Below are 16070 nucleotides of genomic sequence, written 5' to 3'. Positions count from 1 at the left end.
TTTTTGACAGAGTTTTGCTCTTGTTGCCCAGGCTGGAATGCAATGCCACGATTTCAGTTCACTGCAACCTCCACCTCCCAGGTTCAAGCAATTCTCCTGCCTCAGCCTCCAGGGTAGCTGGGATTATAGGTGCAGGCCAACACACTCAACTAATATTTTGTATGTTTAGTAGAGACAAGGGTTTCATCATGTTAGTCAGGCTGGTCTCAAACTCCTGACCTCAGGTGATCCACGGCCTTGGCTTTCCAAAGTGCTGGGATTACAGGTGTGAACTACCAAGTCTGGCCAATGATAGTTTGATAGTTTCTTTTGCTGTGCAGAAGCTCTTTAGTTTAATTAGATCCCATTTATCAATTTTGGATTTTGTTGCCGTTGCTTTTGGTGTTTTAGTCATGAAGTCTTTGCCCATGCCTATATCCTGAATGGTATTGCTGAGGTTTTCTTCTAGAATTTTTATGGTTTTGGGTCTTACTTTTAAGTCTTTAATCCATCTTGAGTTAATTTTTATATAAGGTGTAAGGAAGGGATGAAGTTTCGGTTTTCTCAATATGGCCAGCCAGTTTTCCCAACACAATTTATTAAACAGGGAATCCTTTCCCCATTGCTTGTTTTTGTCAGGTTTGTCAAAGATTACATGGTTGTAGGTGTGTGGTGTATTTCTGAAGCCACTGTTCTGTTTCTTTGGTCTACATGTTTGTTTTGGTACCAGTACCATGCTGTTTTGGTTTCTGTAGCCTTGTAGCATAGTTTGAAGTCAGGTAGTATGATGCCTCCAGCTTTGTTCTTTTTGCTTAGAATTGACTTGGCTATACAGGCTCTTTTTTGGTTCCCTGTGAAATTTAAAGTAGTTTTTTTCTAATTCCGTAAAAAAAGTCAATGATAGCTTGATGGGATAGCATTGAATCTATAAATTACTTTGGGCAATATGGCCATTTTTACAATATTAATTCCTCCTATCCATGAGAATGGAAAGGTTTTCCATTTGTATTCTCTCTTATTTACCTGAGCAGTAGTTTGTAGTTCTCCTTAAAGAGCTCCTTCACATCCTGTGTAAGTTGTATTCCTAGATATTTTATTCTCTTTGTAGCAATTGTGAATGCAAGTTCACTGAAGATTTGGCTCTCTATTATTGGTGTATACAAATGCTTGTGATTTTTGCACATTGATTTTGTATCCTGAAACATTGCTGAAGTTGCTTATAAGCTTAAGGAGATTTTGGGCTGAGATGATAAAGTTTTCTAAACACACAATCATGTCATGTGCAAACAGACCCAATTTGACTTCCTCTTTTTTAAAAAAGAAATCTTGGGAAAAATCACAAATATGTGAAAATTAAAAACCTGTTCCTCAATTACCAACAGATAAAAGATGAAATCAAAAAGAAAATCAAAAAGTATCTTGAGACAAATGAAAATGGAAACACAAAATACACAACTTATGAAATGCAGCTGATGTAGTTGTAAGAAAGAAGATTACAGCAATAAATGTCTATATCAAAAACAAAGATTTCAAATACCCAATCAAACATTATACTTCAAGGAACTAGAAAAAGATCTAACATCAGCAGAAGGAAGAAAGTAACAAATATTGAAACAGAAATACATAAAGACTAAGAAAATGATTTTTAAAATAAACAAAAATAAGAAGGCTTTTTTGACAAGATAAACCCTTCATAGACAAAGGAAAAAAGAGCTTGCTCAAATAAATAAAAATGAAACATGAGAAATTAACTGATAGAAACCACAGAAATATACTCACCATAAGCGACTACTATGAACAATGCTACACCAATGGATAGATAAGCTAAAAGAAATTAATACATTCCTAGACAGATTTAACATATCAAGACTCAATCAATCATGAGGGAACATAAAATACAAGTAGACCAATAATGAATAAGAGGAGTGAATCAGTAAGAAAAAGTCCCTGTCAAAGAAAAGTTCTGGACTGGATGAATTCTACCAGACGTTTAAAGAACGACTAATATTGATCACTTCTCAAACTATTCCAAAAATCTAGAATACTTCCAAACTCATTTTAGAAGGCCAGTATTACCCTCATACCAAAGCTAGACACGGGCACTACAAGAAAAGCTTACAAACCAACATCCTTGGTGAACACAGATGTAAAAATTCTCAACAAAATATTAACAAACAAAATTCAACAACACATTAATATAATATTTTGTCATGATACAGTGGTATTTATCCATGGGATGCAAGGATGGTTTGACAAATACAAGTCAATAAATATGACACATCACATTAACAAAATAAAAAACAAAAGTCATATCATCATCTCAATAGATGCAGAAAAAGCATCTGACAAAATTCAATGGCATTTCATGATCAAATACTATCAAAAGATTAGGTATAGAAGGAATGTACCTAAACATAATAAAGAATATATAGGACAAGCCCAGGGCTAACATCATACTGAACAGTGAAAACCTGAAATCTTTTCTTTAAAGATCAGGGACATGACAAGAATGCTCACTCTGACTACTTCTTTTCCACACAGTACTGGAAGTCCTATACAGAAAAATTAAGCAAGAGGAAGAAATAGAAGGCATTGTAATAGAAAAGGAAGAAGTTAGATTGTCTCTGCTTCTTGACAGTATGATCTTATATGTAAAAATCCCGGACAGGTGTGGTGGGTCACACCTGTAATCCCAGAACTTTGAGAGGCTGAGGCTGGTGAATCACTTGAGGTCGGTAGTTCAAGAAAAGCCTGACCAACATGGTGAAACCCCGTCTCTACCAAAAAAACAAAAAAAAAAATTAGCCAGGTGTGGTGATGTAACTGTAATCCCAGTTACAAACCCAGGAAGCAGAGGTTGCAGTAAGCCAAGATCACACCACTGCACACCAGCCTGGGTGACAGGGGGAGACTCCAACAACAAAAAACTTTTAGAACTGATAAGTGAATTCAGTAAAGGTGTAGGATACAAAATGAACATGTAAAAATCAGTACCATTTTTATGCATTAACATATCCAAAACTAATGGTATTCAAAAAAAAATTAGAAAAACGATCCCATTTATAATAGCAACAACAACAAAAATACATATGTATAAATTTAACCAAGGATATGAAAGATCTGTATACTGAAAAGTATAAAGCACAACCAAGGATATGAAAGATCTGTATACTGAAAAGTATAAAGCACTGATAAACTAAAAAAAAAAAAAAAAAAAAAAAAANAAAAAAAAAAAAAAAACAAATAAATGGAAAGATATTCTGTGTTAATTAAATGGGAGAAGTAACGTTAAAAAAAATCCTTATATTCATATGGAATAAAAGACCTTAAAGAACCAAAGCAATCTTAAACAAAAAGAACAAAGCTGAAGGAATCATACTATCTGACTTTATACTGAAAAGCTATAGCAATCAAAACAGCATGGTGCTGGCATGAAAACAGACACGTCAACCTATAAAAAAAGACAAAGAATCCAAAATAAACCCACACATTTATGGACAATTGATTTTCTATGAAGATGCCAATAATATACAATGGGAAAAGAACAGATTCTTCAATAAATGCTGCTGGGAAAACAGGATATCTACATGCAGAACAGTAAGATTGAATCCTTATCTGCTACCATGAGGAAAAAACAATTCAGAACAGATTAAGGACTTAAATATTAAGACCTGGAGATGTAAGCCTACTAGAAGAAACTTAGGGACAAAGCTTCATTGGTCTGGGCATTGACTACAACCCGGAAAGCACAGGAAATAAAAGCAGTAACAGAAAAATGGGACTTCATCAAACAAAAGCTTCTGCATAGCAAAAGAAACAATTAATAGAGTGAAGGAAGAACCCAGAAACTGGGAGAAAAATCTGCAAACCATACATCTGATAAAGGGTTGCTATCCAAAATATCTAAGGAACTCAACTCAATAACAAGAAAACAACTCAATTTAAACATGGGCAAAAACATTTCTCAAAAGATGACAGATGGCCAACAGGTTCATGAAAAATGTAAATGCCCAACATGTATATAAATACATACTCAGCATCACTGATTAGTAGAGAAATGTAAATTAAATCCACAATGAGATATAAGCATATATCTGTTAGAATGACCAGTCTCAAAAAGATGAAAGATAAGTGTTAGCAAAGATTTGGAGGAAAAGAAACACTGTTGGTAGCAATGAAAAGTAGTACAACCATTATGAAAAATGATATAGAAGTTCCTCAAAATTTTAAAAATGTAACTGTCATATGATCTAGCAATCCTACTTCTGGGTATATGTCCAAAAAAAATGAAATCATGTTAAAGAGATATCTGCATTCCCATATTCATTGTAGTATTGGTCACAATAGACAAGATATTGAATCAGTATAAATGTCCATTAAGTAACGAATGGATAAAAGAAATATGGCATATATCCACAACAGCTTACTATCCTGCCTTACAAAAAGAAGGAAATTCTGTCATTTAGGACAACACAGCTGAACCTGGAGGACATTATACAAAGTGAAATAGGCACATACTAAAGGATCGCACTTAAATGTGGAATCTAAAAAAGTCAAACTCATAGAAGTAGAGAATAGTATGGTGGTTAGAGTAGAACAGTGGTTACAAAATGTGGGCGGAATAAAGTAGTGGTGGGTTTGCAATAAAAAGATGCTATTCAAAGGGTACAAAATTTCTATTAGACAGGAGCAGTAAGTTCAATTCAAAAAGAAGAGATAAATACGTATTTCTGGGTGTGTGTTTATATATACACTAAAATTTGCATACTACTTCAGGGGATTCAGAAAACTCTAAGTCTTTTCATAAGCTCCAAGTGAAGAATCTCTATCCTACTGCAACATTTATCATGTTATTCTTTATAAAATGCTAAAAGCCAGCAACAAAACTAGTACAGCTTGAGCATCCCTAATCTGAATTCTCAAAATCTGAAATGCTCCAAAATTTAAAACGTTTTGAGCATTGACATGATACAAGTAGAAAATTCCACACCTGACCTCATGTGATTAAGTCACACAAAATTGTTAAAAATATTATATAAAATTACCTTCAGACTATGTGCATAAGGTATATGGGAAATGTAAATAAATTTCATATTTAGACTTGAGTCACATCCCCAGTATATATGTATGTGCAAATATTCCAGATCTGGAAAAAATCTGAAATTTAAAACACTTCTGGTACCAAACACTTTGAATAAAGGATAATCAACCTGTATTTTACTTTAGTCAATAGCTAGGCCAAATAAGAAAACTTTAATTAAAATATAAGGTCCCAAATTAAAACCTTCAAAAGCATCATATAAGAATGAAAGTCACCTTATTTTAACAGATAAATTAAAAATAATGTTACTTTAAGCATAATTACACTTAAAAATGTAACCTTCAAAAACTACTTATGTGTTACTGACAAACCTAACATTATTATTTTAAACTGAAACAACTTAAAACAAGTATCCTGTACTTATACTTGATTTGGCTATCATTTCAAACACATATATTGATAACCTTAAGTTATCCAAAAGGTAAATTATGCAAGAAGCTGGTGAAAAATAGTTATTTGCAATTATGAAACATATGCAGAAATTGGTAGGAAGGAAAAAAACTGGATGCCTTAACTCATAATCTGGATTTTAAACATAAGCTATACATATCTATCTTCACAGAAACATATTACAATTTAAGTTGACCATGCTAGACATATGTATTTTAATAATAAAATATTAGTTGCCTCTAACACAAATTTTCCATATTCTTATCAAAAAGATTGTTCTCTTACCTATACTTAGGAAGATTTCATTTATCAAAGCTTCATTCACTGCAGAAGAGCTGACATTTCCAATATGAGACCAACTTTGATATATTGCTTGCAAGAGAAGTGTCTGTGCTCTTGTAGCTTGAAGTGTGAGGTTAGGAAGTTCAAATATACCTTCAGTTATAGCAATCTGAGATCTTTTGGTCCTGAACAAGAAAACAGAAAGAATCACAATACAGTAAACAGCATTTACAGACAACAAAATACTAAATGACTTAGGTTGCAAAAGCAGAAAGGGAATATATCCAAAGTATTTTAAAATTCGATTAAACAAAATAGGCAATTCTGCTAACTTTGTGTTTCACTATTTCAGAAACTTTGAAAAATAAAATATAAAAATACAAACTAGAATGATGCCCATACACACATATTCTGCTCAAGCAACTACTGTATAATCAAGGCAGTTATCATAAGTAAAAATAAAAATGGTGCTTGTTAACTCTTAGAGAAGATTTACTAGAAACCCTGTATTACTCTAGATTTCTTATAGTAACACGTTAAATTCTGCCACAATAACTCTATGAGAGAAGTACTATCATTATACTAGTTTTTCAAATGGGAAAACCAAGACATACACAGATATATTAAGGTATCAAATGTCACACTAGTGACATTTAATTAGAAATTAAATCCAGGCAAGCTGATCCAGAGCCCTCTTTCCTAATACTTTTTCTCAGAAGTATTTATGAAGTATTTACATTATACTCAGGACTCTATTTGATAGTAAATGGCAAATTTTTTTTTTAATTTCTGCCCTGGAATATCTAATTTGTTGATTGCTTATTCATTTTGAATAAAGTGAACTATGTAGTTAAATTTTCTAAATAACAACTCCTCAAAGCAAGGAAAGATTTCAAAAAAAAAAAACATAAAGAAAAAAAAAAAAAAAAAAATATAAGCAACAAGTTTATACTGAAGTGCAAGCAAGATAAAATAGAAGAACAAAAAAAAAAAGATAGATATAAAAAAAAATCAGGATGCTACTATAGTAGACTGTCACCTGCTCTTTCCTCAACTCCACAAACCTTCCACCATTTGTCAGTTACACCATAACTGTAACCACACATGGAGAGTATAAAACATCTCTTGTATATCACCTAAAAAGCTTCTCACCCTACTTCTTATTCTGGCCAATTCAATGTAAACTTTCACTTGCATTACCTAAAGACACCATGCATCATGAGACACCAGCAAACTACTTTGCATTCACACATACAGAACATGGAAATGCAAGAATAAATGCTTCCCTCTTTTCTCCCACTTGCTGACTATTCTCCGAGAAGGTCCCAGGAAATTGAGGACTAAGAAAGATAAATGACTAAAATAACTGAACAAAGCTTTAATGAGATGTGGGACACTATCAAGCAATTTGAAGAAAACTATAAACCCAAATATCTAAGTTCAACAAACCCCAAGCAGACAAGAATTAAAAACATACCAAGGCACATTAAAATCAAATTTCTGAAAACTAGTGTTAAAGAGAAAAATACATCACATATAAAGAAACAAAAGCTAGAAAATAAAGACTCCTCACCAGAAATCATATACAACAGAAAACAACAGAATAACATGATTGAAATGCTGAAAGAAAAAAGAAAAACTGTCAGCCTAGAATCCAAAATTCAGAAAAAAAATCTTTTAAAAATGTAAGCAAAAGAGCCTTTTTATGACTAAACACTGGGAAGAATTCCTGACCAGCATATCTGTAGTACAAAAAATGTTAAAGAAAATTCTTCAGGCTAAATGAATGTGATGCCAGACGAAAATATTTGTGTCTCTATATAAAGAAATTTGAAGAGTGCTGGGAATGGTAAATATATGGGTGAAAGGAAGAAAGAAGAAAGAAGCAGAAGAAGAGCACTCTCATTAACAAGATTAAATAATTAACTGTTTAAAGCAAAAATCATAACAACATAGTTCAGAGTTTACAACACATGGAAAAGTAGAATTCATAATGCTAATAGCAAAGGATAGAAAAAGGAAAATGGAGGTTCTCACACAATGTGTGACATGGTATAACATTATTTGAAGGTAGCTGTGATAAGTAAAAGATGTAAACTGCAAACCTTAGAACACTTAAATCCATAAAACCAACAGGTAAAACTAATAAAGGCAATAGTGGAGATAATGGAATAAGAATGGAATGGTGAGGATGAAACAAACTCAATCTAAATAAAGTTAGGAAAAGAAAACAAAACAACAGATGGGACAATTAGAAACCCACAGCAAAATACTAGAACTAAACCCCAAAATATAAATATTAAGTCTCAAATGTCTAAGCATATCAATTAAAAGAAGAGATGTTCAGATTATATTTAACAAAAAATCCAAGATCCAACTATATATCCACTTTAAATATAAAGAAGGCAGATAGGCTAAAAATAAAGGAGATAAGGTCATGAAGGAGTAAAGGAATGAGCACAACAAACACCACATAACTCTAATTAAAAAAGAGTAATGCATTAATAAATATTAAATATATTAAACTTCAGAACACAGACTATTACCATAGATACAGAGAGACTTTTTTGATAATGACAACATGGTTAATTAAGTTTGTGGGCATTACAGATCTTCAAAATACATAAATTTTTTTAAATAGAGAACTGAAAAGAGGAACAGACAAATCCAAAAACTAAAGATTGACACTCTTCTCTCAGGAATTGATAAAACATATAGAATGTAAGTAAATAATTAAAAACAAAAACACCACCATCAATCAACTTGGCCTTATTGACATTTGTAGAACACCCACCCAGCAATAGCAGAATACACATTCATAAGGCATACTATAAGAACATAAAAGCAAGTCTGTAAAAGGAAAAAGGCTGAAATCATACACAGTATAGGTGCTGATCACAATGCATTTAAACTATAAATTAATACCATAAGGTTATGTATAAATCTCCAAATATCTAGAAGTTCAACAAATAAAATATAACTCAAATTAGTCAGAAAGAAGGTAGATAAAATTTAGAAATCTACATAGAAATAACAATTTTGAAAAATTATAAAATGATTTTAGAAAAAGATACTGATATCAGTATCAGGAAAGGGCAATATACAATATACATAATCAGTGTTCCTAAACAGAAAAACAAATAGAAAAGGGACAGTATACAGAAATATTTACCAAAAAAATTCTATGTAAAATAAATGCCTAAACTACAAAGTGCACAATTTGTCATATACAAAAATGATTTTGAATGATCATTATCCCAGTAAAGCCACTGAATGCCAAAAAACACAGAAAACATTCTGCAGGCATTCAAACAGATAAAGCAATGTGCAGTTACCAAGAATTCTCCAGAATTTCTCAGACTTTCTACTATCCTTCCTACCCTATCTACTACAGTCTAGCATATATAGTCAATTTACGTGCACAATTCATCTATAAAAGAATATAAGGCAATTTCAAGCTGTAACCTGATATACTGACATATTAATAGTGTCAATGGGCTACCTTTGTAAATTCCAGACATGCTTTAATTTCTGTCATCTTTCATGTCAATGAGCTCCTTATGTAGCCACTGTTATAGTAGGCAAAGTCCTATTTGTTATAAAGCTAATATCCTTCAAAGCCAAGATTCAGTTTTTACTTTGTAGTTTCTAAGTCCACTAATAAATGAGCTGTAATGTCCTTCCTATTATTTAACTACTGAGGTGTCAGATGAGGCCTAGTTAACTTCATGCTTCATGTTGAAGCTGTTCTCTAAAAAATCAATCAGTTGAGTAACTATTTATTAATTGCCTACTCTGTAAGCAGTTATATTCTGGCTACTTAGGAAACAGCCATTTTAAGATTCCAATGAACAAACCAAAAAAATTAAAATCCTCGTCCTCAAAGAGTTTACATTCTAGTGGGGAGTAGAGGAAGACAAAAATCAATAAATATACGAAAGTTATAAGAGAAAAACTACTAGAAATAGAAAAAGTAGAACATAACCAGCTTGGTCAACATGGGAAACCCCATCTCTATTGAAAATACAAAAAATTAGCTGGGAATAGTGGTAGGTGCCTGTAGTCCCAGCTACTCGGAGGCTGAGATGGGAGAATGGCTTGACCCCGGGGTGGAGGTTGCAGTGAGCCAAATTCACGCCACTGTACACCAGCCTGAGCGTCAGAGTGAAACTCCATCCCCCCCCCCCAAAAAAAAAAAAGTGGAACATAAGTGGAATGAGACTGCTTTAGAGTGATCAATTTTATATATAGTAGGTAGGCTTTATTATAAAGGTAGATCTTATTAAATTGAAACTTGAGCAGTCTTGAAGGAGGTAAGAGACAGCTACTTGGGTATCTCTAGAAAGTATTTCAGGCAGATGTAAGTTTATGAACAAAGGCCCTGAGGTAGAACTGAGCATGGCAAGTGCAAGCAAGGGCAAGGAAGCTAGTGTGACTATAGTCATTTGAGAGCAAATTCACAAATTCAGTTGATTTCCTGTGGCTTTTATCTACAAGAAATATTTAAATAGGCTTTACATGGCCATTCAACTGAGATTTAATCCACGTCTGACTGCAGGGGGCTTGATTTCCCACGTTTATTTGTATTTTTAAATTTCTTATCTGTAGCCCTACTTTCAAAGATTTTCATTTAAGGTAGGATACAAAATTTTAAAAATCTAAGTTCTAATTCTGGCTTAATTATTCGTTTTGTGTTTGTAGGGGAAAATTACATAACTTTTCAAAGCTTAACTTTCCTATTTAAAAAATAGAAAGAATAACCCTGCTCAATCTACCACAATCAACTTTAGTGAAAAATCAATTGTATTTAATATTTAAAGCATCACAGATGCAATATTCTGTCCTAGGATCTGAGGAGACAGGCGCCATCTTTAATTTTTTTAATTTTTTTTTTTTTTTTTAGACAAACTTTCACTCTTTCGCCCAGGTTGGAGTGCAGGGGCACAATCTTGGCTCACTACAACCTTCACCTTCTCCTAGGTTCCAGTGACTCTCCTTCCTCAGCCACTCAAATACCTGGGATTTCTGGTATCTGTCACCACGTCCAGGTAATTTTTGCAATTTTAATAGACACAGAATTTCATCACGTTGGCCAGGCTGGTCTTGAATTCCTGAGCTCAGATGATCCTTGGTCTCACAAAGTGATGGGATTACGGGTATGAGCCACTGTGCCTGGTCACCATCTTTACACTCAAAGAATTCAGAATCTAGGAATAAGGCTGGATGTGGTGGCTCACACCTGTAATCCCAGAACTTTGGGAGGCCAAGGCAGGTGGATCACTTGAGGTCAGGAGTTCAACATCTGCCCGGCCAAAGTGGTGAAACCTCATCCCTTCTAAAAATACAAAAATTAGCCGGGTATGGTGGTGGGCACCTGTAGTTTCAGCTACTTGGGAGGCTGAGGCAGGAGAATCACTTGAACCCTGGAGGCAGAGGTTGTAGTGAGCCGACATCATGCCACTGCACTCCAAGCTGGGTAATAGAGCAAGACTGTCTCAAAAAAAAAAAAAAAAAAAAAAAAAAAAAAAAAAAAAAAGGGGGGGGGGTGGGGGTTTGATCCAAGATGGTCGAATAGGAACAGCTCCAGAGTGCAGTTCCCAGCAAAAACAACGCAGAAAGTGAATGCTCACCACATTTCCAAACAAGTTTTCACTGCTCACAGACCAGGAGATTTCCGGGAGGAAAAGTGCCACGGGTTTTCAGCACAGCTGGTGCCGCAGGTTGGCGCACACAAACTCACACAACTCTGGGCGGCCATTTCAACTGGCGCCTGGAACACCTGCAAGACAGAGCTACCCATTCAACTGAAAGGGAGGGGGCTAAGACAGGGATCCAGGAGATCTGGCTCAGCGGATACCACCCCGACAAAACAAGCAATCTGAAACGCTCTGGATTGAGAGTTTCGCAGCAAGTGCAGCTGGACCTGGGAGGGTACAGCTCATTGAGGGGAAGGGCATCCCCCACTACCAAAGCAGTCTGCCAATACCCAGGCAGTTCACACAGCAGCTGTGCAGAGCCTACAGCAGCTCAGCAACACCTCTGCTGGCAGACTGTGACTAGACTACTCCATGAGGGGCAGGGCATCTCTGAAAAAAGGCAACAGTACTTCAGGAGCTTATAAATAAAGCCAACCTTCCTAAGTCAGAGCACCTGGGAAAAGAGGCAGTTATGAGTTCTGCTGCAGCAGACTTAAAGGTATCAGCCCAGCAGCTCTGCATGGAACAGTGGAGCTCCCAGCACAGCACTTGAGCTCCTATAAGGGACAGAAGGGACAGACTGTCTCCTCAAGCAGCTCCCTGACCCCCACACACCCAAAGAGAAACCTCATAAAGGAGAGCTCATGGCGGGTATCCTTCTGGGACAAAGATAACAGAAGAAGAAACCAGCAGCAACTCTTACTATTCTGCAGGCCCTGTGGGTGATCCTCAGGCAGGCAGAGTCTGGAGTGGACCTCCAGCAGTCCTGCAGCAGACAGGTCTGACTGTTAAAAGAAAACTAAGAAACAGAAAGAAATAGCTTCAACATCAACAAAAAGGATGTCCACTCAGAGACCCCATCCAAAAGTCACCAATACAGACACCACAGATAGATAAAGCCACTATGATAAGAAGAAACCAGAGCAAAAAGGATAAAAACACCAAAAACTGGAATGCTTCTCCTCCTCCAAGGGATCACAACTCCTCACCAGCTAGGGATCAAAGATGGATGGAGAATGAATCTGATGAATTGACAGAAACAGGCTTCAGAAGGTGGGTAATAACAAACTCTCCGAGCTAAAAGAACATGTGCTAACCCAATGCAAAGAAACTAAGAACCTAGAAAAAAGGTTAGATGAGATGCTAACTAGAATAAACATCTGAGAGAAGAATATAAACGACCTAATGGAGCTGAAAAACACAGCACAAGAATTTCGCGAAGCATACACAAGTTTCAATAGCTGAACTGACCAAGCCAAAGAAAGGATATCAGAGATTGCAGATCAACTCAATGAAATACAAGGAGAAGGCAAGAATAGAGAAAAAAGAGTGAAAAGAAATGAACAAAGCCTCCAAGAAATGTGGGATTATGTGAAAAGATCTAATCTATGTTTGATAGGTGTATCTGAATGTTACAGCGAGGATGAATCCAAGCTGGAAAACTCTCCAGGATATTATCCAGGAGAACTTCCCCAACCTAGCAAGCCAGGCCACCATTCAAGTCCAGGAAATACAGAAAATACCGCAAAGATATTCCTCAAGAAGAGCAACCGCAAGGCACATAATAGTCAGATTCACTACAGATGAAATGAAGGAAAAAATGTTAAGAGCAGTCAGAAAAACAGGTCGCATTATCCACAAAGGGAAGCCCATCAGACTAACAGCAGATCTCTCTATAGAAACCCTACAAGCCAGAATAGAGTGGGGGCAATATTCAATATTCTTAAAGAAAGGAATTTTCAACCTAGAACTTCATGTCTACTCAAACTAAGCATCATAGCAAAGGAGAAACAAAATCCTTTACAGACAACTAAATGCTGAGAAATTTTGTCACCACCAGGCCTCCTCACAAGAGCTCCTGAAGGGAGCATTAATTATGGAAAGGAAAAACCAGTAGCAGCCAGTGCAAAAACATATCAAATTGTAAAGTCTATCAACACTATGAAGAAACTGTGCTAGAATTAGAAACTTGCTGCCCTAAAGAAAAATTAGCACTGAGACAAAGGATTTTTTCAGCAACACAATTTTTACTTCCTGGACGGCAGGAAGGGTATTCTCACTTGCCATTTTGCCAAGAAAGGACAATGAACAAACGAAAACAAACAAATTTATTCCTTACACATTTGGAGTCACCCTTTCTACTGTGTCTGATCTCCATTGGCTGCAGTCTGACCTCACAATTTAAACTAAGAAATAACCAAAATCAGAGCTAAACCAAAGGAGATTGAGATACACAAAACCATTCAAAAGACGAACAAACACAGGAGGAGTTTTGAAAAAATTAATTAAAAAACACACTGCTACTAGACTAGTAACAAAGAAAAGAGAGATGATCCAAGTAAACACAGTTAGAAATAACAACAGGAATATTACCAATGACCCCAAAGAAATACAAATAACCATCAGAGAAGGTTATGAACAATACTATCCACACAAACTATAAAATCTGTAAGAACTTTGGGAGGCCAAGGTGGGTGGATCACGAGGTCAAGAGATAGAGACCATCCTTGGCCAACATGGTAAAACCTCATCTCTATTAAAAATACAAAAATTAGCTAGGTGTGGTGGCAGGCACCTGTAGTCACAGCTATTTGGGAGGCTGAGGCAGGAGAATCGCTTGAACCCAGAGGCAGAGGTTGCAGTTGAGCTGAGATCATGCCAGGGCACTCCAGCCTGGCAACAGAGTGAGACTCCGTGTCAAAAAAAAAAAAAAAATCTAGAAGAAATGGATGAATTCCTGGATACATACACCCTCTCAAGACTGAAACAGGAAGAAATTGAATCTCTAAATAGAACAGTATTGGGATTCAAAATTGAATCAGTAATAAGTAGCATATCAGCCAAAAAAAGCTCAGGACCAGATGAATTCACAGCAGAATTCTAGCAGATGTGCAAAGAAAAATTGTTACCATTCCTCCTGAAACTATTCCAAAAACAGTGTCCTTATTCTATGAGGCCAGCATCATCTTGATATCAAAACCTGGCAGAAATATAGCAACAACAAAAAGAAAACCTCAGGCCAACATCCTTGAAGAACATCAATGCAAAAATCCTCAGCAAAATACTGGCAAACGGAATCCAGTAGCACATCAAAAAGCATAGCCACCATGATCTACTGGGCTTTTATCATGGATTGCAAGGTTGGTTCAACATATAAAAATCCATGCTATGGCTAGCCATACACAGAAGATTGAAATCAGATCCCTTTCTTATACTATATACGAAAACCAACTCAAGATGGATCAAAGACTTAAATGTAAAATTGCAAACTATAAACACCCTGGAAGACAACCTAGGCAATACCATTCTGGACATAAAGAAAGAAAAAGATTTCATGACAGAGACTCCAAACATAACTGCAATAAAAGCAAAAACTGACAAATGAGATCTATTTAAATTAAAGAACTTCTGCACAGCAAAAGAAACTATCAAAAGAGTAAACAGACAACCTACAGAATGGGAGAAAAATTTAGCAAACTCTACATCTGACAAAGGTCTAATATCCAACATCTATAAGGAACTTAAATCTACAAGAAAAAAAAAACACATTAAAAAGTGGGCAATGGACAAGAATAGACTCTTTTCAAAAGAGGACCTAAATGCAGTCAAGAAGCACATGAAAAAAATGCTCAATATCATCGATTATCAGAGAAATGCAAATCTAAACCACAATGAGATACCATCTCACACCAGTTACAATGGTTATTACTAAAAAGGTAACAAATAACAGTTGCTGGAGATGTTGCAGAGACAAGAAACACGGACACAGTGCTGGTGGGAGTGAAAATTGGTTCAACTATTGTGGAAAGCTCTGTGGTGATTCTTGAACGACCTAAAAACAGAAATAACATTCAAACCAGCAATCCCATTACCAACTATATATCCAAAGAAACATAAATTGTTCTGTCATAAAGCCACATGCACATGTATGTTCAATGCAGCACTATTAACAACAACAAGACATGGAATCAAACTACACGTTCATCAGTGGTAGATGGATAAAGAAGATACATTACATAAACACTATGGAATAATATGCAGTCGAAAAAGAGAATGACATCATGCCCTTTGCAGGAACATGAATGGAGCAGGAAGTCATTATCCTTAGTAAACTTGCAAATAATCCAAGAACAGAAAACCAAATATTGCATGTTCTCACTTATAAATGGGAGCTAAATGATGAGAACACATGGATACACAGAGATGAACAACAGACACTGGGCCCAGTCAGAGGGTGAAGGGTAGGATGAAAGAGAGGATCAGGAAAAATAACTAATGGGTACAACGCTTAATACCTGGGTATCAAAATAATGACAAACCCCATTATATAACTTTACCTATATAACAAACCTGCACTGTACCCCTGAACTTAAAAGTTTTAAAAAAATAAATACAAATGCAATAGCAAGATATCAGCATTATCAATATATCCAACTGCCCCCTACCCCAACCTTGGATTACCAAACAGTTTCTTAATTCCTCCATGAAACAAACTTCACTTAAAACCTCCCTGAAGTGGTATGGCATCAGAATAAAGGGCAGAGTAAGGAATGTCCCAAAAGTCTGTCCTTTCATTAAAGCAACAAAAAAGTTGGCAAAAAACTGTCAGAAATTAACTTTTT

The 16070-nt window shown here is 35.5% G+C and overlaps 1 protein-coding gene across 1 annotated transcript in view; it reads right to left on the bottom strand.

Annotated features, from left to right (window-relative positions):
- VPS13B (vacuolar protein sorting 13 homolog B) overlaps window positions 1–16070 on the bottom strand; it is an 829147-nt gene that overhangs the window by 642076 nt on the left and 171001 nt on the right. Inside the window, exon 17 of the mRNA XM_037730112.1 lies at window positions 5756–5937. Within this exon, the coding sequence (XP_037586040.1) occupies window positions 5756–5937 (182 nt within the window). The remainder of the gene's footprint in view (window positions 1–5755; window positions 5938–16070) is intronic.

This window comes from Cebus imitator, unplaced genomic scaffold (assembly GCF_001604975.1).
Source record: "Cebus imitator isolate Cc_AM_T3 unplaced genomic scaffold, Cebus_imitator-1.0 Scaffold331, whole genome shotgun sequence".
Lineage (NCBI taxonomy): Eukaryota > Metazoa > Chordata > Mammalia > Primates > Cebidae > Cebus > Cebus imitator.
This window is presented reverse-complemented; position numbering and strand designations above follow the sequence as displayed.